Source organism: Eptatretus burgeri, chromosome 17, assembly GCF_056783735.1.
Source record: "Eptatretus burgeri isolate ZD-2024b chromosome 17, Ebu_testis_v1, whole genome shotgun sequence".
Taxonomy (NCBI): domain Eukaryota; kingdom Metazoa; phylum Chordata; class Myxini; order Myxiniformes; family Myxinidae; genus Eptatretus; species Eptatretus burgeri.
The window spans coordinates 58322562-58346175 of record NC_140977.1 but is presented as its reverse complement, the minus strand read 5'-3'; the positions used below and the strand labels follow the sequence as shown (position 1 = coordinate 58346175).

Genomic DNA, 23614 nt, shown 5'->3' with positions numbered 1-23614 from the left:
TCCAGTCCTGATATTTTAACCCTAACAAATACCTTCTGCTTCTCCTTACTGGCGTTCTTTATCTCACTACTCAACCACCCTGGTCTCTTTCTACTTCTAGTTTTACACCTCATTGGAATGTACTTGATCTGCACTCCACACATTTGGTCCTTGAAGGTTTCCCATTTCTCTGATGCTGATTGTCTTGGTCTTCGTGGGGTGCCACCAAAGCCAAAACTGGTACTGAGAGTGCTGTGAGATGTGGTGGTACTATCTCTGATAATTTTCCGGTTGTTTCGGAAAATTTCGGAAAATTCTATGGCCGCCGCAGGGCCCCCTTAAGGCCACTGTGCGACATCAAATCAAAGACAGTACGGCAACCCCACGTTTTCGGTCTCCACAATTTCTAAATATGCCGTGCAGCTCCCCGAAAAATAAAAACATATGTGACTGCTCCATTGTGTGACCGTGGAAATACTGTGGCCGCCGTATAATTGCTAGTGGCCGTAAATTTTGGAGACCCCACGGCCGCCGTGGCAAATGTGACTTAGGCCTTACCCTTCCTTCAATGTCCCTCACTCCTGCTCCTTCAAAACCGTCATGAACTCAATGTCTACATTCCTTCCTGCAGAATGAAGAATCAACATATTTAATAATGTCATCACCTACATAAAATAATGTCTCCCAGATATCATTCCTTCCAATCTCTATTGCTGCACACCACCACTGCCTACACTCGCTGCACCTCAACCACTGCCTGCACTAACAACACCACCACTGCCTGCTCCCGCTGCACCATCACCACTGTCTGCTCCCGCTGCACCATCACCACTGCCTGCTCCCGCTGCACCGTCACCACTGCCTGCTCCCGCTGCACCATCACCACTGCCTGCTCCTGCTGCACCGTCACCACTGCCTGCTCCCGCTGCACCGTCACCACTGCCTGCTCCTGCTGCACCGCCACCACTGCCTGCTCCCGCTGCACCGCCACCACTGCCTGCTCCCGCTGCACCATCACCACTGCCTGCTCCCACTGCACCATCACCACTGCCTGCTCCCGCTGCACCGTCACCACTGCCTGCTCCCGCTGCACCGTCACCACTGCTTGCTCCCACTGCACCGTCACCACTGCCTGCATCCACGGCACAATCACCACTTTCAATATCCTCAGCAACCTCACTCCACAACCGTAACCAACTATTATCTACAAATTTCTCACATTATGCTACTTGCTGAAAATTATCTACCCGTTCCTTCAAACTAGTAATAACTATCCTCAAGTGGGTTATTTCCTCACACTTCCTACAACAGTGAGTACCCTCCCGCTTCCCCTATTCTTGATGTGGCCCACATTGAGCATCTATCACATTTTATGTACACCTCTTCCTTTCTCCTTCGCTCTCTATTTATATCCTTTTTCACCAACATATTCCCAAGGCCCCAATTGACTTAAACCTGGATGTAATCGGATGTAAAAAAGTCTGGATGTAATCGCCCCAGAACTGACAGAGGAGTAGTGTGACAAACACACAAACACAGGTCCTTGAATTTATAGTGAGGATAACAGAAGAAAGAGGGAAGTGATTGTGAATGTAACGTTCCATCTTTATTTACTTTTATCATTGATCTGAACAACTGGGAACAGGAACGATGCAGGCATGATAGGCTGAATGGCCTTCTCATGCATCAAAGTTCCCTGTGTAAGGTTATGTAATGTTGTTAAGAACAGGAAGAAATGAAGAGGAGGATAGAGTTGGGGGTGGGGGTGCATGGAGTTGGAAGAGGGAGAGTGAGATGTTGGGAATGGGGGAGGGGGGATTTAGGACTTCGGGTTGGAAAGTGGGTTGAGTACTTGGGGTTTGGGGAATTTTAGTACTTGAAGAAGGATGGGGGAGGGGGTGACAGAGTTGGGTTGGGGGAAGGAGGGCAGAGATGGGACAGAGTTAGGATCGAGGGGTGTGAGTTTTTTTGGGGGGGGGGGAGTTGAGGACTTTGGGTTTGGAGGAGGTTTGAGGATTTGAAGAAAGGGGGAGGGGAGCAAAGAGTTTGGGTGTGGTGGCAAGGTGGGAGGGGGTCACAAAGAAGGACAGAGTTGGAAGGGGGTTGAAGACGGTGTGTGTGTGTGTGTGTGTGTGTGTGTGTGTGTGTGTGTGTGTGTGTGTGTGTGTGTGTGTGTGTGTGTGTGTGTGTGTGTGTGTGTGTGTGTGTGTGTGTGTGTGTGTGTGTGTGTGTGTGTGTGTGTGTGTGTGGGGGCAGGGTTCTGGAACTGAAGTCACATTTTACATTATGTAGAATTTCCATTGGTCCCAGATAGCCCGTTGTGTCTGAGAGTGTTTTGGGTCCTCAGAGTCTTTTGGATGCTTTAGTTCCTTCGGGTCTTTTGGGTCCTCAGGATCTTTAGTGTCTTGTGGGTCTTCGGGGTGTTTTTGGTCTTTTGAGTCTTCTGGGTCTTTGGGTTTTTTTGGCTTTGGGTATTTTTTGTTGTTTGGGGTCTTTTGTGTGTTGAAAAGGTCTTTTAGGGTCTTTTTGGTCTTTTGAGTCATTTCAGACTTTGGAGTATTTTTGAATCTTTGGTGTCTTTTGGGTATTTAAGGGTCTTTTGGGTCTTTTAGTCTTCAGGGTCTTTTAGTCTTCAAGGTATTTTAGGTCTTCTGGGTCTTTAAAGGTCTTCAGGGTCTTTTCGGTCTTTTGAGTATTTTCAGTCTTTTGGGTGTTTAAGGATCATCAGGTTTTTTAGGTCTTCGGGGTGTTTTCGTTTTTTTCCAGTATTTTCCTTCTTTTGGGTCTTTTTGGTCTTTGTGGTATTTTGGGTATTTAAGGGTCTTTGGGGTCTTTTAGTCTTCAGGGTTTTTTTGGGGTCTTTTTGGTCTTTAAGGATTGTCAGGTCTTTTCGGTCTTTTCAGTCTTTTGAACCTTTTGAGTCTTTTTTGGTCTTTGGGGTGTTTGAGATATTTTGTGTCTTCAGGGTTTTTTGGGCATTTTGGATCCTCAGGGTATTTTGGGTCCTTGGGGTATTTTGGGTCCTTGGGGTAATTTAGGTCCTCAGAGTCGTTTAGGTCCTCGGGGTTGTTTGGGTCTTTTGGGTCCTCTGGGTAGTTTAGGTTAAGTATATCAGGTTACAATTGTGGGTGACATCAGGTCAGCTGTCCGACCAATGGATGAAAAGCGGATATACGTACATACATACATACATACATACATATACATACATATACATACATACAAACATACATACACAACATTACCAAAAGTTTGTGGACACCTGCTCGTCCAACATCTCATTCCAAAATCATGGGCATTACTATGGAGCTGGACCCCCTTTGCTGCTATAACAGCCTCCATTCTTCTGGGAAGGCTATCCACTAGATGTTGCAACATTGCTGTGGGGATTTGCTTCCATCCAGTCACAAGAGCATGAGTGAGGTCAGGCACTGATTTTGGGCAATTAGGTTTGGCTCACAGTTGGCGTTCCAATTCATCCCAAAGGTGTTCGATGGGGTTGAGGTCAGGGCTCTGTGCAGGCCAGTCAAGTTATTCCACACTGTTATCGACAAACCATTTCTGTATGGACCTCGCTTTTTGTACAGGGGCCTTGTCATGCTGAAACAGGAAAGGGCCTTCCACAAACTGTTGTCACAAAGTTGGATGCACAGAATCGTCTCGAATGCCATTGCATGTTGTTGTGTTAAGATTTCCCTTCAATGGAACTAAGGTGCGAGCCCAAACCATGAAAAACAACCCCAGACCTTTATTCCTCCTTCACCAAACTTTACAGTTGGTACCATGCATCCGGGCAGGTATTGTTCTCCTGGTATCCACCAAACCCAGATTCGTCCGTGGGACTGCCAGATGGTGAAGCGTGATTCATCGCTCCAGTGTACATGTTTCCACTGCTCCATGTCCAATGGCGATGAGTTTTACACCACTCCAGCCGACACTTGGCATCGTGCATGGTGATCTTAGGCTTGTGTGCAACTGCTCGCCATGGAAACCCATTTCATGAAGCTCTCGACATACAGTGCTTGTGCTGACGTTGCTTCCTGAGTCAGTTTGGAACCCGGTAGTGAGTGTTGCAATCGACGACAGACGATGTTTTCGTGCTACGCGCTTCATCACTCAGTGGTCCCGTTCTGTAAACTTGTGTGGCCGACCAGTTTGTGGCTGAGCTGTTGTTGCTCCGAGATGTTTCCACTTCACAATAACAGCACTTACAGTTGACCTGTGTAGCTCGAGCAGGGCAGAAATTTAATGAACTGACGTGTTGGAAAGGTGGCATCCAATGACGGTGCCACGTTAAAAGTCACTGAGCTCTTCAGTATGGACCATTCCACTGCAAATGTTTTTCTATGGAGATTGCATGGCTGTGTGCTTCATTTTATACACCTGTCAGCAATGGGTGTGGCTGAAATAGCCGAATCCACCAATTAGAAGGGGTGTCCGCATACTTTTGGCCATGTGGTGTATATACATAACACATACACTTGCTCCATTATATATAGATTACTATTGTACATGCTCCTTCCCAATTCCATAATGCAGGCGATGTACAACGTCATTGCGGGGCTCTGAAGGGAGTACTCAGTTTTTACTCCGTTTGTTTGTTTGTTTTCTTGTTTGTCTGGGCGATATCTCAGCTATCCTTTGAGCTCGGAAGCTGAAATTTGTGGACAAAAGTGAAGATGTGCTTTGGTAAAAAAAAAAAGAAGCGGTTTTTTTTATTTTTTATTTTTTGATGAATCAATAAATTGATTAATTATTTAATTATTATCGATTTATTAATTACTTATTGATTTTCTTTCTCATCTGTACATATTTCAGGCACCTTTTGGGTGAGAAAGCTGATATTTGGACAGGACAGTTCACAAGTGATTCGGCTATAAAGGGTATTTTTGATTTATTGATTAATCAATTAACCTGACTCTTGTCAGGTCAGGTTCGATCTGTGACCTGCTACAGGTACCATGTAAACCTGTACTAACCTGTTCCATGGTCGGGTTGTCGGCGACTAAACCGTCTCCCCCACCAGGTTTTCTGGTGAGGAGGGTGTTTGGATATGGACACCCAGCAGGATTAAAAACAAAACCTGTCAAAGGGCGGAGGAGCTCCTTGTGAGCCAACGGCCATCCATATCTAGTGCCCAACTGTGTCTGCGGACGTCCTCCTGCAGTTGGGTTACTTCTTATTAGGAGGTTGGTGGCAGGATTTGCACTCCAGCCACCGTAAAACGCTTCATTCCGCAAAACGCAAAAACGCAAAAAATCTGAAAACCCACTCCGTGGGAGTACCTCCTGTGCAGCTTCCCTTCGCAGGGCAGCTCACCGGATGATGGGATTGGGGCAAAGCCTTCGGGACCCCCAATCTTTGATAGGAGGGAAACCACGGGGTAACATCCCTGGGTCAGATTGCGGGAGAGTGTGTCGGAGTGGTGCTGAGGTGTCGTCCACCAGACGGCGGTCTCCTTGGGTTAACCTGAGGCGGTCCCTTCGGGTGGGTGCCTGGAATGTCCTATCCCTAAGAGAGGATGATCACCTGTCTCTGTTATCATCTGAGCTCAAGCGTTTGGACATCGGGATTGCAGCTCTCTCTGAGGTTCGGAGACCGGATTGCGGCGAGATAATGGTGGGTGGTTACACCTACTATTGGTCTGGTCGCTCTGATGGTTACCATACCCAAGGAGTTGCTGTAGCTGTGTCCAATAAGCTGACCCCAATGATAATTGAGGTAACACCAGTCAACGAGCGTATTATGAGATTAAGGATTCGTCACTCCTTAGGTGTCATTTCCCTGGTCTCTATTTATGCTCCGACTGAGGCGAGTGATCTTACCGTGAAGGATGCATTCTACGCCACACTCGAGTCTGTGGTTGATCAGTGCCCCAGACGAGATACACTTCTAGTCTTGGGGGATTTCAATGCATCGACTGGAACTGATAGGGATGGTTATGAGGTGTGTGTTGGTCCCCATGGGTCAGGAACTATGAACCAGAATAGCACTAAGTTCCTTGACTTTGCAAGAAGTCATGGACTTAGGGTGGCTGGTTCATGGTTTCAGCGCCCGCAAGCTCATCGCTGGACTTGGTATTCCAACGCTGGCGGTGTGGCAAAGGAGATTGACCATGTCCTCATTGACGGTCGTTGGAGGATGATCCAGAATTGCAGGGTCTACCGGAGTGCTCAGTTCCTCAATACTGACCACAGGCTTGTTGTAGCAACTCTAAAGCTGCACCTTAAATCCTGGAGAATGGTACCATCCCAGCCTAGGCTGGATGTTGCCAAGCTCAGGGATGAGAGAGTAGCTGAGGAGTTTGCGAACAGGCTGAGTGGACACTTGGGGGGTCTGGGTGCTTGGGGGGTCCTGAAGAGTTGTGGAGCACCTTCAAGACCACCGTCCTTGATGTTGCCGGTGGATGCCTTGGAGTTCACCGCAGGGCAAAGAAGAATTTTGTCTCTCAAGGGACACTGGATACCATTGACCAGAGTCGCAGGGCCAGGCTGAATGGCAGAGCTGAGCTGTTCAGGGAGCTGAGGCGTAAAACTGTACGTGCACTGAGGGTGGACAAGGAGGCCTATGTGCGAGGAATCTGTGAGGGTAGAGCATCACCTGTGGACAGGTGATTCTCGTCCCGCTTACAGGGAATTCGCGCATTACGTTCATCAAGCCCATCCCTCGGAGCACTGCAGTTCGAGCAGAGAGTGGTAGGCTCTTGACAGAGGAGTCTGAAGTGAAGGCCCGCTGGGCCGGTTACTTTGAGCGGTTGTACCAGGCTGATCCCCCAGCTGTCGAGTTGGACGTCAAGGGTGTTACAATCCTGTTGCTGACCCTCGAATCAACTGTGGTCCACCATCGCTTGTGGAAACACGGGCTGCGGTGAACCAGTTGAAACGGGGCAAAGCTCCAGGGATCTGTGGCATCCATGCTGAACTTCTCAAGGCTGGTGGAAATGCTGCACTCGTGTCGTTGCATGCAGTTTTGTGCTCTGCCTGGAACACAGGCATCATCCCAACTGACTGGAAGAGGGGCCTTGTTGTCCCTCTCTGGAAAGGGAAGGGTGATCGCCAAGACTGCAACAACTACCGAGGGGTGACGCTGCTCTCAGTGCCGGGCAAGGTCTTTGCTCGGATAATTCTTGATAGGGTTCGCCACCATCTGCTTGAGCACCAGCGTCCAGAGCAGTCAGGCTTTACACCAAAGAGGTCAACGATTGACCGTATCCTTGCTCTTCGTGTCCTCACTGAACGCAGACGAGAGTTTCGGCAGGGGCTGCTTGCAGCCTATGTTGATCTCTGTAAAGCGTTCGATTCAGTGAATCGGGATGTCCTCTGGAGGATTCTTGGTCTTCGTGGGGTGCCACCGAAACTGATCGATCTGATGTCTGAACTCTACTCTGGTACTGAGAGTGCTGTGAAGTGTGGTGGTACCGCCTCTGACTTATTTCCAGTTGTTACTGGAGTTCGTCAGGGATGTGTACTTGCCCCCACACTTTTCAGCACTTGTATGGACTGGATTTTTGGGAGGATGTCGGAGAGATCAAGTTGCGGTGCATCGTTTGGCAATGTCAAGATCTCGGACCTTGATTTTGCAGATGATGCAGTCATCTTTGCGGAGACTTTAGACATCCTCTTGGGGGCCCTCGAGGTGCTGAATGAGGAGTCGGAGCCGTTGGGATTACGGATTTCTTGGGTCAAAACAAAGATCCAGGCTTTCGGTGACATCTTGGATGCTGCTGTCCTGTCTGTGTCTGTTTGTGGTGAGGATGTTGAGGTCGTGGATAGATTCACTTACCTTGGCAGTGATATTCATGTCTCCGCAGGTTGTGAGCCGGAGGTCAATAGACGTCTGGGTCGGGCCTGGGGAGTCATGGATTCACTGGATCATGGGAGTGTGGCGCTGCCGGTACCTGTGCGGGAGGACGAAAGTCCGAGTCTTCAGGTCCTTGGTACTTCCAGTCTTGCTCTATGGGTGCGAGACTTGGACTTTGACCAAGGATCTGAGACGGAGACTTAATTCCTTTGGTACCAGGTCTCTTCGGAGAATCCTTGGCTATCGCTGGTCGGATTTTGTGTCCAACGAGCGGTTGCTGAGAGAGACTCGGATGAGATTTGTTACCTGCATAGTCCGTGAGCGTCAGCTGCGGCTGTATGGACATGTGGCTCGTTTTCCTGACGCTGATCCTGCTCACCAGATTCTCTCAGCGAGGGAGTCTCATGAGTGGAGGAGGCCAGTGGGCCGACCACGTGCCTCATGGTTGCAGCAGGTTGACCATCATCTCAAGGAGATGGGGATGGGCCTGGCATCTGCCTGGGGGATGGCCAGACGGAGGCCCTCGGAGTACCGGCGGAAAGTGGACGCAGCGACGCGCTGTTCTGGCACATGCTCCCATACCTGACCTGACCTGAATTAATCGATTAATTATTCATTTTTCGATGAATTACTTGATTTTCAAAAAGTTACAAATTTGGATGGAACGGTGGTGGTTTGAGTATGCTTTCAGCCAATTGATAAAAAATTTAATTATTTTACGATTATTATTAATAATAATTTTGCAATTAATCAATTATTGTACACCACTCCCTCCCATTCCATCTCCATGTGCTGCATGGCGGCATCGCTGGGTGCCGAAGGTGTCCCAGCAATGTCGCATGCTGGAGGATTTGTTATTTATTTATGTATTTTGCGTGGGGGCAGTGAACTTTGAATGTACCTTAACTTGTTTTTATTTTTATTTTATTATAATTATATAATACATTATTATGAGGGACCATCAACTGAATAGCTGGCTGATCAGATCAGGCAATTGTATACCGAAGTGCAGTCTTCATCTGGACTGTGCGCACATTGTGTGTCTCATGTCTATTATATCCTCCCGAGGGGACAGGGACCCCGAGGGGACAGAGAACAAGGACAGTGTTCCCAAGGGGAGAGGGACGAGGTTCCTGAGGGGAGAGGAACAGTGTTCCTGAGGGTACAGGGTCATGAAGGGAGAGGGGCAGGGTTCCTGAGGGTACAGGGTCACGAAGGGAGAGGGACAGGATTCCCAAGGGTACAGGGTCACGAAAGGAGAGGGACAGGGTTCCTGAGGCTACAGGGTCACAAAAGAAGAGGGACAGGGTACCCGAGGGTACTGGGTCACGGAGCGAGAGGGACAGGGTTCCTGAGGGTCCAGGGTCATGAAGTGACAGGGACAGGGTTCCTGGGGGGACATGGTTCTGCACATGACCACATTAAGCAGATAATGTGACTGAATGTTATTATGAGTCACATGCTGACACCTTGTATAACTGGTCATGTTTTATAGCACCCTTTGATTAAAAATTCTTACATTTATACATTAAGGGACTGCTGAAATAACGATGTTAAAATGCTGAACAAATGGGTCAAAACAATGTTTATAATGACACAGCCATGATGGACCAATCAGCAGAAGAGAAACCATAAACTGTTCAGCTTGGCGGAGGTATGGATACGCTCTCCCGAGTGCCGTTCTTAAGGCAATTGTTTGTACTCATCGTCGCTGATCAGCTCCTGCAATGGAAATGTTCACTTTGTCTGGAATGGTGTAATTGTCAATTTTAGAATGAATTATTGATGAGGATGCACGCAATGTATTGTACACGTGTTCTAATAATTGTGAATGAAATCACATCATAAGTGGGCTACTTGTCCAGCACCATGTAATTATTGGCTACACATGGAAATACCATCGATGAAATAAAGTAGAAAATGTACACATGATCTTCGATAACCAAGCATAACTGGCTTGTGTTCTCCGAGTAGAATTCACAAGCTGGTGATCGAGAAGGTGCGGCCTGAAGACGAGGGGGACTACACGTTCATCCCAGACGGTTATGCCTTCTCACTGTCTGCCAAGCTCAACATGCTGGGTAATCACCGTCTGTCCATCTGCCTCTTGGTTGGCTATCAGTTCCCTATTTCATAAATCCTGTGTGTATATCACTGTATGTGCACTTATACAATGTCCCCTGGGATCATCACCCAACCTTGCCTTCAACTCGTCCACCTTACACAATGTCACCTGGGATCATCACCCAACCTTGCCTTCAACAAGTCCACCTTATTCCATTTGACTTTATCAGATGCGTGAGCTATGGTGAGGAATAATAATAACTCGTTCTTTTTTCATTCATTCATTCATTCATTCATGTACGTCTCTATTTTTGTTCCTATACAGAGGTGAAAATTGAATACGTTCCGAAACAAGGTATGAAATTTTCCACAAAATCAACTAATTACACAAGCATGTCAGAAAATAGCCTTGTATAACGGGAGGAAACACACTCACCTCGAAGCTGTCTGGCCTGGGTTTGAATCCCGACACAACTATAAACTCTCATCGAGTTGTTTCACAGGCAGGTGATTCATTAATGTGCGTGCCTTCCCTTGGATGGATGTGAAACAGGTGGCCCATCTACCAGCAATAGTTGGTGGACATTAAATTAAAGTTGGTGGACAAAAGGAAGGGGAGGAAAAGGAGAAGTGGAAATTAAATTAAGTTAGAAGAGAGTAGGGAATAACACATTATCAGAAAACTCTTTACAATACCTTCATTAAAGTTACATAACATCATTTTGATGATATTTATTGCAGGTAAAGGTTTTCGTAACTCAACCAAGGCCTCCTTTTGGACGCACAGATCTAATGATGTCACGACATGTTTACTTCTTGTGGTTGATAACCGGGCTCGGTTTCTTTCAACATGGACGTGTGAGACATATTGATGGTGCCATGTTACCTTGTTCAGTGATTACCATCAACCAGCCAGTTGATCTGAAAATATATCACATAAAAAATACCCACGAGTTGGCTGCCTCATTTCCTAGACTCATGAATGTTGCTTTTGCTGTCGGTGTTGGTGGTGTTGGTCTACCAGTCGGCCATCTTTGATGAGATCACAAAATAAAATGAGTTGCACATGTATGCCATCGTGTACTATGCTTGTGCCAAGGTTGAACAAAATCGGACCATGCATGTCTGAGAAATGGTTGGGGACACATTTAAGTAACAAAATGGCCGCCAGTCGGCCATCGCGGATCTGATCTCGAAAACAAATGACGTGCATCCGTACGCTGTCATTCATTATCTGTCTGCCAAGTTTGAACACAATCGGACCATGCATGTCGGAAAAATGGTTGAGGATGTTTTCAACATCAGGTGTTTTTACGATTTAAATGGCCGCCGGTCGGCCATCTTTGATCGCATCCAAAAACGATATGATGTACATCTTATGCCATCATTTGTTGTCGTTGTGCCAAGTACGAATATAATCGATCCATACATGTCCGAGATATGGTTACGGACGCACGCACACACTGACACGAAAATCGAGACCAAATCTAGAACCCCCGCCCCCCCCCCCCGTTTCAGACCAGTCCAGTGGGGGCTAAAAAACATAAGTGATGGCTGACTCCTCCAGTCTAGCAGTCTAATAAACTCTGGGGTATGATTCAAAACTGTCACTAATTTACAATCCCAACAACTGTTATAACCCTCCACCTATCCTACAGGGGGAGCATCATTCAACAAGATAGAGTCATTTAACAATGCAGAGCCTCACCGGAGTATATATATATATATATATATATATATATATATATATATATATATATATATATATATATATATATATATATATATATATATATATATATATATTACAGTAGATCCGAGAACCAGTGCAGACTCACTGACTGACACACATCACTGTTAGTACTGACAATAACATTTCATATTCCTTCGGGAACACGAGGCTAACAATACGTTCCCACATGCACGCATGTCGTGGTAATGGTGTTTGTCTTGTATTTGGTAAAAGTTAACTGGAGAACCACCATTACTTATCAAGTACCATTACTTATCAATTAATATGTGAACTATCAGGACACACATCCTTGTTGTTACCCGAGCTTGTTCTTGAAGGGACGGCAGAAGGTATTGTAACCGATGTGTGAGCAAGTAGAGTCGGTCAGTCAGTGTGTGGTTCTGCATGTGGACCACTTTGATAACTTACCTTCAAGCAGCCTTCGGCACATTCACAAGGTTATCCGATGTAATGTAACCTTCACATTTTTACATCTAAGTTAACCATAAGTTCATTTTATACCTTTAATATGCATCACATGCCTGATATTGGCTTAATGGTTCGGGTGGTGGGCTTGGGATCCTAGGATCCTGAGTTTAAATCCTGCTCGGCTGTTGAATTAATAGCAGGTGGGGTTGACTCTGCCTGTCATCCTTCTGAGGTCGGCAAAATGAGTGCCAGCTTGCTGGTATCCTGTGTCGGAGTAGCGACCCGTCCAGGATTGTACCCAATAGCCAAGGAGACTGCTTAGGCAGCACCAATGCTCTGCACAGAGTATGGTCCCAATAGATGGATGGATGGAATGTGCATCATGTCCAAGTTAGAGAAGAATCATCCTTTTTTTTTTTTACACATTGCCAAGTTTCTTGGTCCTCTGTCTGTGTGTTTGTGGTTCAGTCGATTATCCACACTTTAATTATCTCTCCTCCTTATAGAGACTTGGCTGTGTGCACTGTTTAAATATTACAATGAAATGCTTGCAGAGCCTCCAAAGATACATTTGGATTGTCATGGGAAGCAGAGTGAAAACAGCATCACTGTGGTGGCAGGAAACAAACTTCGCCTAAATGTACCCATTACTGGAGAACCACCACCGACGGTCATCTGGTCCAAGGGTGAGCAGGTAGGAGAGGAACATAGCAAAGGAGGCAATATACAATGTCAGAAATTGACATCTTTGTCGTGTGAACTGTTCACCGCTAAGTGCAGTGTTCTAGTTACCGGATAGTGATTTGGTGATGGATGTCAGATGCTGAGAATTGGTAGCTGAAAAAACTGTGTTGCGGGCAGGAGAGCCAGAACACCAGGTGGTAAATGGGTGTTAAGGGAACACCAGTGGGTAAAGGGGTCTTAAATGTCTTTAAGGTCTTAAAGGGTATTTGGGGGTCTTAAGGGTCTTCAAAAGACTTAAGGGTTTTCGGAGCTTTAGGTGTCTTCAAGAGTCTTAGGGATCTTAACCGTCTTTGGGGTATTTGGGGTTTTAAAGTGTCTTAATTTTGTTTGGGGAATTCAATCGTCTTAAGGATCTTATGGGTCTTTGGGGTCTTAATGGGTCTTATCTCCCAAGCATGTAGAAAGAAAAATATATATATATATATATATATATATATATATATATATATATATATATATATATATATATATATATATATATATATATATATATATATTGGGTGCTTGTAACCGATTGCATGCTGGTTAGTGGTCACTCAGGATTGGGTGCTGGTTGCAGGTACTGAGTGACACAGAAGGTCGAGTGTTCCTGGAAAACCAAAAAGATAGCTCTGCATTGACCATTGAGGGAGCAGAGAGAGATGATGAAGCTACCTACAAAATCTGTGTGCAGAACCCATCTGGAGAAGACAACGCTACACTCTTCATTAAGGTTGTTGGTAAGTCGATGACAATTAAGGGTGAAACAAATGGAACTTTGATTTAAGAACAATCAGTAAGAGGAGTTCATGTTAAAAAAAGGTAAACGATAAAGCAGGCATTTCATGAAAAGGAAAGATTTGAGGCGAATTGTTGTCGCTGTCTGTCCTCATCCATCGGATTCACCTGTGATGTTGACAGATGTCCCTGATCCTCCGAAGAGCCCACAGATCAGTGAATTGGGAGAAGACTGCTGCACAGTCTCCTGGGAAGCTCCTAACTATGATGGAGGAATGCCTATTACAGGTATTTATCCCTACCTCTTTCTTACTACCTGATTTCCCTATGTGTGTTTCATTATTTTTTATAGGCTCACAATATCTGATGAAACTTCTCTGTAGGATACATCTTGGAAAGGAAGAAAATGAAAAGTCATCGATGGATAAAGTTAAGTCACAATTTGATCCAAGAAACGTGTTTTGAATGCAAGAAGATGATTGAGGGCATCGCATACGAAATCAGGGTCTACGCAGTCAATGAAATTGGAATGTCCATCCACGGACCAGCATCGAAGCCTTTCATCCCACTGGGTGAGAATTCATAGCCATGCAGTTTGTAAATGTTTCCACAACCTCTCGATAAACATTGTCTTGTAGAGTCTTTTCAACCAATCATCATCTCTCTCATCTTTCTTGCCAATTTCACCATCTTCATTTATTCTAAACATTTTATGAGCCTGGTGTGGCTCCGTGATTAAGGCGGTGGCTTGGGATCCTTGGGGTCCTGAGTTAGCATCAGGGGGGTTGACTCAGCCTGTCATCCTTCCGAAGGTCAGCAAAATGAGCACCAGTGTACTGGTAATTATCCCTGCAGGGTCGAAGGTGACTAAAGGGTTGGTGTCAGGAAGGGCATCCGGCTGTAAAAAAAAACATTGCCACAAGAAAGGGTACCTTGATTGGAGCCTGCAAAAAAGCTGACCCTTGCTCAGGGATAAAGGCTTTCAAATGGTGTGATGATGATTTATTCGAAACATTTTATCACCGTAGCCCCCACAAGCGAACCCACTCACCTCGGCGTTGATGATGTGACGGACACGTCTGTGACACTGAAATGGAGACAACCTGAGAAGATAGGAGCAGGTGGTGTCGATGGTTACCTGATCGAGTATTGTCGTGAAGGAGGTGGGTTCCTTGCTTCGATTTTTGGATCGGACACATTGAACAATACCTTGTGATGCAGACAGTCACCTGTTTTGTTGAAACGTTGTTTAAATATGGTACCCAAAGGGTGAAATGAAACTTCACAGGACTGCATCGTATGTATGTAACACAAATGCTCTGTATACAATTCCCCAATTATAACGCACAGACTACATTTCACACCGCACAAGCTTCCTTAGTACTCGAGTAATTATGAGGAGGACTGAGGAGTGGAGAGAATGTGGATTGTTGTTGTCATTCTATCCTCGACCTCATAGACACCGAGTGGATTGCAGTAAATAAGGAACCAGTCGCACGAACTTCCCTGCGTGTCAAGGACCTGCCAACTGGTGAAAAACTCATTTTCCGAGTCAGGGCGATCAATGCTGCCGGACTCAGCCCACCAGCCACCATGGGACAGCCCGTGCTCGTTCGAGAAGTTGTGGGTGAGTAAAGATTGAAATGGATTTGCACGGTCAACGACAACTCATGTTTATCCCGCACTTTAAAAAAACATTGGGGGGAATTTTGTCATCGGCTCTGTGTCTGTCTGTCTGTCTGTCTGTCTGTCTGTCTGTCTACACAGTCAATGAAACACAGTTTTGTAATTGGCTCCGTCTGTATGTCTGTCTGTCTGTCCGTCCGTCCGTCCGTCACGCTATCTCCTCCGAAACGGTGTGCACCAAACTTGGTGGTTTATGATCACCACATGGCAAGAATGTGCAAGAGCAGGATCATTTTGGCCCCACCCCCTGGTGCCCTGGGATGGGGTCAAAAGGTCAAATACCAAAAAATACAATTCCAGGCACATTTTAAAACTAAACTTTGTATTTGCAATCAACGATTTTTTTTAGGGGGGGGGGGGATTTGATGCCTGGTTCATGCCCCAGGGGACTTAAGGTCACAGAGGTCAAAACAAGACATTTCAAACTCAAAATTTGACATTAGGTCATTGCTGTTGGAACTTTTTGCCATATTTCAGTTTTGCTTTAAGTGAGAAGTGTGGGGAATTACGACGGCGTGTCATCGACTTCCGCCTCGTAGTTCGTTTTAGTACAAACTTGTTACCCTCGCCAGAGGAGAGGGCATTGCATTTGGGTCTGTTTGTCTGTCCGCTCACCTTGAATCACCTGCAGGTCACAATTTTAAACCGATCTTCATGAAACTTCACCAAATGGTGGAGTTGGTGGTCCGACAGAATCCTACTTATTTGAGGTCAAAAGGTCATCAAAGGTCAACAACTTTTTTGAAATTTTTTAACTCCTCAATTTTCATCTGATTGACTTCAAATTTGAAGAGGATTTGCATATCATGTCACAGAATTAAACCACCAATTATCTTTCAGGTCAACTTAGGCCAAAAGGTCAAAATAGGTCTTATTTCTAAAATCCTCAATTTTCATTCGGTTGACTTGGCATATGAAGAGCATTTGCATATCGGGTCACTGAATTCAACCATCTATTTTTGAGGTCAACATAGGATGAAATTTCTAGAATTGTCAATTTTTATCCAATTGACTTGACATTTGAACAGGATTTTCATTTTAGTTCCCTAAATACATCCACCCATTATTTTTGAGGTCAACATAGGCCAAAGGTCACCAACTTATGTGCGAGTTCTAAAATCCTCAATTTTCATCGGATCGACTTGAAATTTGAACAGGATTTGCATATCAGGTCAATTAATTCAACCACCAATTATTTTTCAGGTAAAAAGGTCAATATACGCCTAATTTCTAAAATTAAGAGATAGGGCCAAAAACGATATAAGTATATCATGATATGTCAAAAGGTTGTGGATGAGTTGTTACAAAACTAGATAGATGAGTTGGTTAGGTGACAAGAACAAGCGGATTCCATTTTGGTTCAGATCCACCCCATCAGTGGGATACAAAACATAAACTGTTCAACCTGGCGGAGGTATGCGCTCTTCCGAGTGCCATTCCACTTTGTTCTGTTTTGCCAAGTGTCGCTCTACGAGTGATTTTTCATTTGTTTGTTTGTTTGTTTGTCCGCACAGAACTTGTGTATGGTTTTTCTCTCCAACTGCTTGTCGGATTGACACAAATTTTTCACTATATGAGCGGCTACTCAGGTAGAATGTCTTATTGCTAATCATGATGTCATAGGTCATGTGGTGTGGCAGCTTTTTTTTCAGATGTTTTTGGGTTTTTTGGTGTTTTTTGAATAAGGCTCACTTGGCTGCATCTGGATGGGTTTGATGGTATAGTCGAAGCAGCTGAACCCAGAATCCTATCCAGGTTCTTCCTGATGACTTCATCTTTGCTTTTTGCTTGTTCAGATTCCTTCTGATTACTCCAATGTAGTCCTTTACCTACAGTATTTGGTCTTCCATTTGTTTTGAATTGAATTTGTTTTCATCCCATTCTGAATTCAATTGAATTGTAATAAACGTCATGGGTCAGGGTTAAGTGTCTGATCAAAGTGGGACGTTTTGGTACGTGGTTATCACTGCCAGCAGTTATAAAGTAGCAGTTCTAGTTATGTCGATGATTAATTATGGAACACACCAGTGCGCAAACACCACACAAAACACACTACCCGAAAGTAATATCTCCAGAACCTTCATATTTTGATTACATCACAGATGAATGTTCATAGTGACCTTCAGGGTATTCCAGAATGTTATTTTCACCTTTTTGTGGAAAAAGTCTAAAAAGTGAGTCATTGATGCCAATGACAAAGGCTGCTAATTAAAATTAAAATTTCAAATATATTCAATGTTGGCACACTATGACAAAACAATCCAATGTACAGGAAATCCTCCAATATCATGCGGTGGGGGGGGGGGGGGTTGGGGGGGGGTGAGGGTTAGGTTCCTGGAAAATTCCGTGATCGTTGGAACCGCAATCATGAAAACCAAGAGCCAATGGGAAAAGGGGGGTTTGGTTCCTGGACTTCGAGAAGATATCGAGGAAGATCGACAGCAGCCATAAATAGACATTACTATTGAAATAAACGTGTAAATATCTATATGAAGCATGTTAACACTCAAATAAGCATGTAAATACAATAAATACAGTGTAAGTTAAACAAAAACACACGACTTTTACCTTTTTAATTGATTACAACACAGCGAGCTGGGTGATGGTAATCATATTACGTACCCCTACTGTACTCTGCCGTAAATAGAAACCACAAGACTTTGCTCAGGATGATGCTATTAGAGAGGGGAGGGTGGAGTGGAGTGGGGGAAGGGGTGAGTGGGGAATGGGTGAGCGGGGAAGGGGTGAGCGGGGAAGGGTGAGCGGGAAAGGGGTGAGTTGGAAGGGGTGAGCGGGGAAGGGTGAGCGGGAAAGGGGTGAGTTGGAAGGGGTGAGTGGGGAAGGGGTGAGCGGGGAAGGGGTTAGCGGGGAAGGGGTTAGCGGGGAAGGGGTGAGCGGGGAAGGGGTTAGCAGGGAAGGGGTGAGCGGGGAATGGGTGAGCGGGGAAGGGGTGAGCGGGGAAGGGGTTGGCGGGGAAGGGGTGAGCAGGGAAGGGGTGAGCGGGGAAGGGGTGAGCGGGGAAGGGGTGAGCGGGGAATGGGTGAGCGGGGAGGGGTGAGCGGGGAAGGGTGAGTTGGAAGGGGTGAGCGGGGAATGGTGAGCAGGAAAGGGGTGAGTTGGGAAGGGGTGAGTGGGGAAGGGGTGAGCGGGGAAGGGGTGAGCTGGGAAGGGGTTAGCGGGGAAGGGGTGAGCGGGGAAGGGGTTAGCGGGGAAGGGGTTAGCGGGGAAGGGGTGAGCGGGGAAGGGGTTAGCGGGGAATGGGTGAGCGGGGAATGGGTGAGCGGGGAATGGGTGAGCGGGGAATGGGTGAGCGGGGAAGGGTGAGCGGGAAAGGGGTGAGCGGGAAGGGGTGAGCGGGGAAGGGGTGATCGGGGAAGGGGTGAGCGGGGAAGGGGTGAGCGGGGAAGGGGTGAGCGGGGAAGGGGTGAATGGGGAAGGGGTGAGCGGGGAAGGGGTGAATGGGGAAGGGGTGATCATGGAAGGTGATTCAGTGAACAGAAAACCAACATTAGTTTTATGATGAAGGCATCTGCAGCATTTCCACAACCCACAATGTAGAAGGGTAACAGGATCCTTAAATCAGCTTACCTTGAACCACGATCTTCCCTGCTTGGGGACCAAGGTACGAGGTGACGTCGACTTCCAGAATAATCCCGTCTCGTCGGTGTTAAAAACATGTTCCGTTATAAATCCCCTCACCTCCATTTGTTTCATGAGCTGTGCATGAGAATGCGTGTTTGAGAACGGGGGTTCAAATCCGGGTGTCGGAAATTCAGTGTTTGGCAATAAGGTTCAAATACGGAGTTGGAAAATGAATGTTTGGAAACTGGGTTTGAAGGATGATGAAGGTTTGAAGGATGATGAAGGTTTGGGAATGAGGAAGAGTACAATGAGGAAGGTTCTACTTACAATCATTGACCCTGTAATGACGGACCGTACAGATGCCGCATTTTCTCCTCGAACAAACCGATCTACCAACTCGATATTTCCGCCCGTCATCATAACCTTTCTCTGCTTTTTGGTATAACTAACTTTGTCCATCACTTCACATTTGTGATCATTAAAAACGGTGCACCAGAAACACCACAAGGCTCGTAATGGAAGGTAATCGTTCACGCACGGGACACAAATGATGGTTCATCTCAGCTCAAAAACCGCGATATTAGAACCCGCAATATTGGAGGGTTTACTGTATATAATTTTGATTAGATAATGATAGTATTGTACATCCTAACACAGCCACCTATTATGAAGAGATAACTGTGTCATCAGAGAGGTCCCTTTATTCTGAACCTTACTTTCATGTCTATAATTATTATATCTTCTATGAAAAAGAGTAATGATGAGTAGTGAATCATTCATACCACTGGATACAGCATGGCATTGTGGACTCGTGAGCAATATCATGACGATGACTAAACTCGGGTCTGACATTTCAACCACAGAATGGTCTTCATTTAAGTCTTTGAAAGCTCATCTATCTCGATTTGGTTGTTTCCTCCTGATAGAAAAGCCTCGCATCCGACTGCCCAGGCATCTACGGCACACGTACATCCATCAAGTTGGGGAAACGATCAATCAGGCAATTCCCTTCCAGGTAAATTGTCCCATCCTACCCTAACTGTCTCGTCGTCACATCGTTCTCACTCCAAGGACACTCAACTCTGAAAGTCCAACCTCACTTCATCATCGTTCCTCATACTTGTACTTTCTTGTTTTTCTAATTCATCACTTCACAATTGTCTCGATCCTTTAATATCTCAAAATCACCTTTCCAACTCTATCTGAACCTCATCATGGCAATTCATTTCTCTTCTCAGGGAAAGCCGAGGCCCAAGGTGACCTGGCAAAAGGATGAGAAACCACTGGACATGGAGCGAGTAAGCATCTGCAACAGCGCCACAGACACCATCTTGTTCATCCGCCACGCCGAGCGCTCCGACTCCGGTGTTTACAACCTCAAGCTGGAGATCGACCACTTGGACGACCAAGCAAACATAAAGATTCGGGTTGTAGGTTCGTTTGGCCTTTTTACATTCTGACATGAGTCACAAAAGTAGTTTGGTCTCGCAGAGCTCAGAAAACAAAGATGACACGTTGGAGGTAGGAAACAAACTATGTTCTCCCCTTCTTGTTTATTGTCCTCCTTCAGAGAAACCAGGACCTCCCATGACCGTTAAGGTCATGGAGGTTTGGGGATTCAACGTGTCTTTGAAATGGATGATTCCTCAGGATGATGGAAACTCTGAGATTACAGGATACACAATACAGAAAGCTGATCGCCAAACTATGGTATGTGATTTTGAACGATGAAATCAGCCCTGGGATGTTTGACGGGCATGAGTTGTACAGGACAAACAGGGCAAGAGGTTCATCTTAACAGGGCTGGGGGTTCATCTTTGCAGGGTTAGGGGTTCATCTTAGCAGGGCCTGGGGTTCATCTTCACAGGGTTGGGGGTTCATCTTTACAGGGCCTGGGGTTCATCTTTGCAGGGTTGGGGGTTCATCTTAGCAGGGCCTGGGGTTCATCTTCGCAGGGTTGGGGGTTCATCTTTACAGGGCCGGGGCTTCATCTTAGCAGGGCCGGGGGTTCATCTTCGCAAGGTTGGGGGTTCATCTTTACAGGGCCGGGGGTTCATCTTAGCACGGCCGGGGGTTCATCTTAGAGGGGCCGGGGGTTCATCTTAGCAGGGCCGGGGGTTCATCATAGCAGGGCCGGGGGTTCATCTTAGCAGGGCTGGGGGTTCATCTTAGCATGGCCGGGGGTTAATCTTAACAGGGTCTGGGGTTCACTTGTGTTTTTTGGACGAGTTTCCAGCTGGTGAATGTTAAATGTCCTGCCTTTGATGTGAATATTTTCAGACATGGTTCACTGTCTATGAGCATTACCACCGGACAAATTGCACCATTTCTGACCTCATCATGGGAAACGATTACTACTTCCGCGTATTTTCCGAAAACCTGGTTGGCCAGAGTGAAATGGCCTGCCAGACCAAAGAGCCAGCTCACATTGACAAGACAGGTGGGGAAAAATAATGGTTTTATATCCTCCAATAAAAAAAAAAAACATTTTCTCTAAGTCGACAATACAAATTAGAATGGTGACCATGATGTCAAAATGATCCCTCTTTCAGGCATTATCTACAAGGTTGCTGTGTACAAGGAATACGACTTCTCAGAACCTCCCAACTTCACCCATGGACTTCCTGATCGCACTGCTGTGTTGGGATACAACTGCATCTTGAGCTGCTCCGTCAGGGGAAACCCAAAGGTATGAACAATTGATAACAATCTTTCATTTCCACATTTTCATCGATGGCAAGTGAGCCACATTTCATGGGTTCGACCCGTTTTGTTCCCGAAAGCACACAACCCCGTTTTAGTATCGTCAAAACCAGTGCTGGATTAACCATTAGGCAGACAAGGCATGTGCCTTAGGGCCAGCCAAAAATTCGGGCCAAAAATTATTTTCACATTAAATATTTGTCTTTTTTGTATTAAATATTTTGTTGTTGAATCAGTTCATCTTTTGTCTGGGGTCCATTTCCATGAGCCCGAGATCTAATTTTAATTTTTCAGGCCATTCTATAAAATTTCAAAATGTGCCTTAGGGCCGGCCGAGGCTTAATCCGGCACTGGTCAAAACCCATGGTGTATGGAAAGTATGATCAATTTTAGAAACGCAATGTTTCCCTTGCATTGTACTCGCAAGGATTGACACAGACTGATAGACCTGGAGTGACCTCGAGCCAATATGCAAGGTGTCACTCTAGTTTCCAGTTTTTCATTATTACCTCCACCACTGAAGGCGGAAGGAAATTGTGTTTTCACCCCTGTCTGTTTGCCTGTTTGTTTCCATGATATCTCAAAGAGTTGTGAACGTATTGGGATGAAATTTGGTGAACAAGTTGGGTGTGTGACAAGGACGAATGGATTCGATTTTGTTGAAGATCCGAATCTGAATCCGGATACTAGAATTTTCAAGTGATTCTTCACTGTTGAAAGATAGGGCCATAGCATGACATTTCAAAAAGTTGTGGACGAGTTGTGACAAGACTAGGTGGATGAATGACATGGTTGCATGCGCTGGGTGTGCAAACCTTTGCTCAGCGAGCAACCTCACGATACATACACCCATTTACACTTTATTTATTTGTTTTTCTACAAGACCGAGGCTCGTGGGAGAGTTGGGGCGATGGAAGATATGAACTGACAATAGAACAACAGGGCCACTCTTAGACATGACAAGCAAAGGAATGAACAAACTGGAAAAGAGGGGAGTATCACTGCAATGGTGCACTCCATGACGATGTGGATCAGTCTACAGAAGGAAGAGAGGGATTTCCGAAACATCAGAGAGCTCGTTTATGTCGATGAAGAACAAGACTCGGCCGAAGACCTTGCCTTGTGGCACTCCAGCTTTCACTGGAAAAGGAGGGGAGAGGGTTCCATGGATAGCATCGTGTTGAAAGTCAGAAACCCAGGAGTGAAGGTGACCTTGTATGTCACACGCAGAGAGCTTAGCAAGCATTGCAGGATGCCAGAATGTGCCGAACACCCACGACATGTCGAGGGAGACTGTCGCAACCTCTTGTTTGAGAATTTGAAACTCTCACTATTGCTGAGAGAGGAACAGCAGCTTGTCCAGAGTGGGGGTGATCGGGATGGAATCTTCTTGTCGAGAAAGCCACTTCATTAGAGCACTTTGATAACATGGTTCTGTGACTTGCAACAACTTTCACTAAATTAAGAGTGGACAAGTCCCTGATTTGACAACTTTCCTTCAACATGATCTATTTGCCTTAGAGACTAGTCGGGTGAAGGCTAATTTGGGCAAATGTTTAATTTCTTGTTTTACAACTTCGCTTTTTGTGATCTGGCATTGTGATTGATTTTTATTCAAGTTATAATTTATACATCTGTTTGAGTAATGCTCAGATCATTGTCATTCCGTTGTCAAAATTCAGCCAAAGGTGAAGTGGTTGAAGAACGGATTTGACGTTACCCAGGAGCCCAAGTATCGGATGCTAACCCAGCAGGGAGTGTGCACATTGGAGATCCGAAAACCAATGTTGACTGATGGAGGGGTGTACTCCTGCATGGCTGAAAACGCTTTAGGAGAGGCCAAGATAGAATGCAAGCTGGATGTGAAAGGTAATATCGATACCTGGCCAGAGTTGGCATCACTTTCTCCGTCACCAGTTCTGTTTCGAGTTACTGAGATCAACTATCATTGTCATAGTCATTGCCTTATTTGAAATTTTTTTTGTCTTCCCTAACCCACAGTTCTGCCCAAAAAAAGTATTCAAGAACCCAAGAAATAATCTTCAGTGGTCTTTCATTTCACTCTGTACCTCTCTTTCTCTCCCCCCCTCCCAATCTCTCACTTTCTCTGTTCCCTCTCTCTCTCTCTCCGCTTGTATTGATTTCTTTCCAAAGCAATAAATCTGCAATCTTGCTTAA

At 45.7% G+C, this 23614-nt stretch overlaps 1 protein-coding gene across 2 annotated transcripts in view; it reads left to right on the top strand.

The window, feature by feature from the left end:
• Positions 1-23614, top strand: part of LOC147010233 (myosin-binding protein C, cardiac-type-like) — an 87736-nt gene extending 64122 nt beyond the window's left edge. For both annotated transcript variants that reach the window (XM_085863387.1, XM_085863388.1), the window contains exons 16-30: positions 9754-9860; positions 10169-10198; positions 12559-12698; positions 13308-13467; positions 13649-13753; positions 13849-14037; positions 14494-14628; positions 14925-15092; positions 19660-19748; positions 19972-20167; positions 20304-20443; positions 21014-21173; positions 21286-21422; positions 23119-23305; positions 23438-23614. In XM_085863387.1, the coding sequence (XP_085719513.1) occupies positions 9754-9860; positions 10169-10198; positions 12559-12698; positions 13308-13467; positions 13649-13753; positions 13849-14037; positions 14494-14628; positions 14925-15092; positions 19660-19748; positions 19972-20167; positions 20304-20443; positions 21014-21173; positions 21286-21422; positions 23119-23305; positions 23438-23475 (1981 nt within the window). In that variant the 3' untranslated portion in view covers positions 23476-23614. The remainder of the gene's footprint in view (positions 1-9753; positions 9861-10168; positions 10199-12558; positions 12699-13307; positions 13468-13648; positions 13754-13848; positions 14038-14493; positions 14629-14924; positions 15093-19659; positions 19749-19971; positions 20168-20303; positions 20444-21013; positions 21174-21285; positions 21423-23118; positions 23306-23437) is intronic.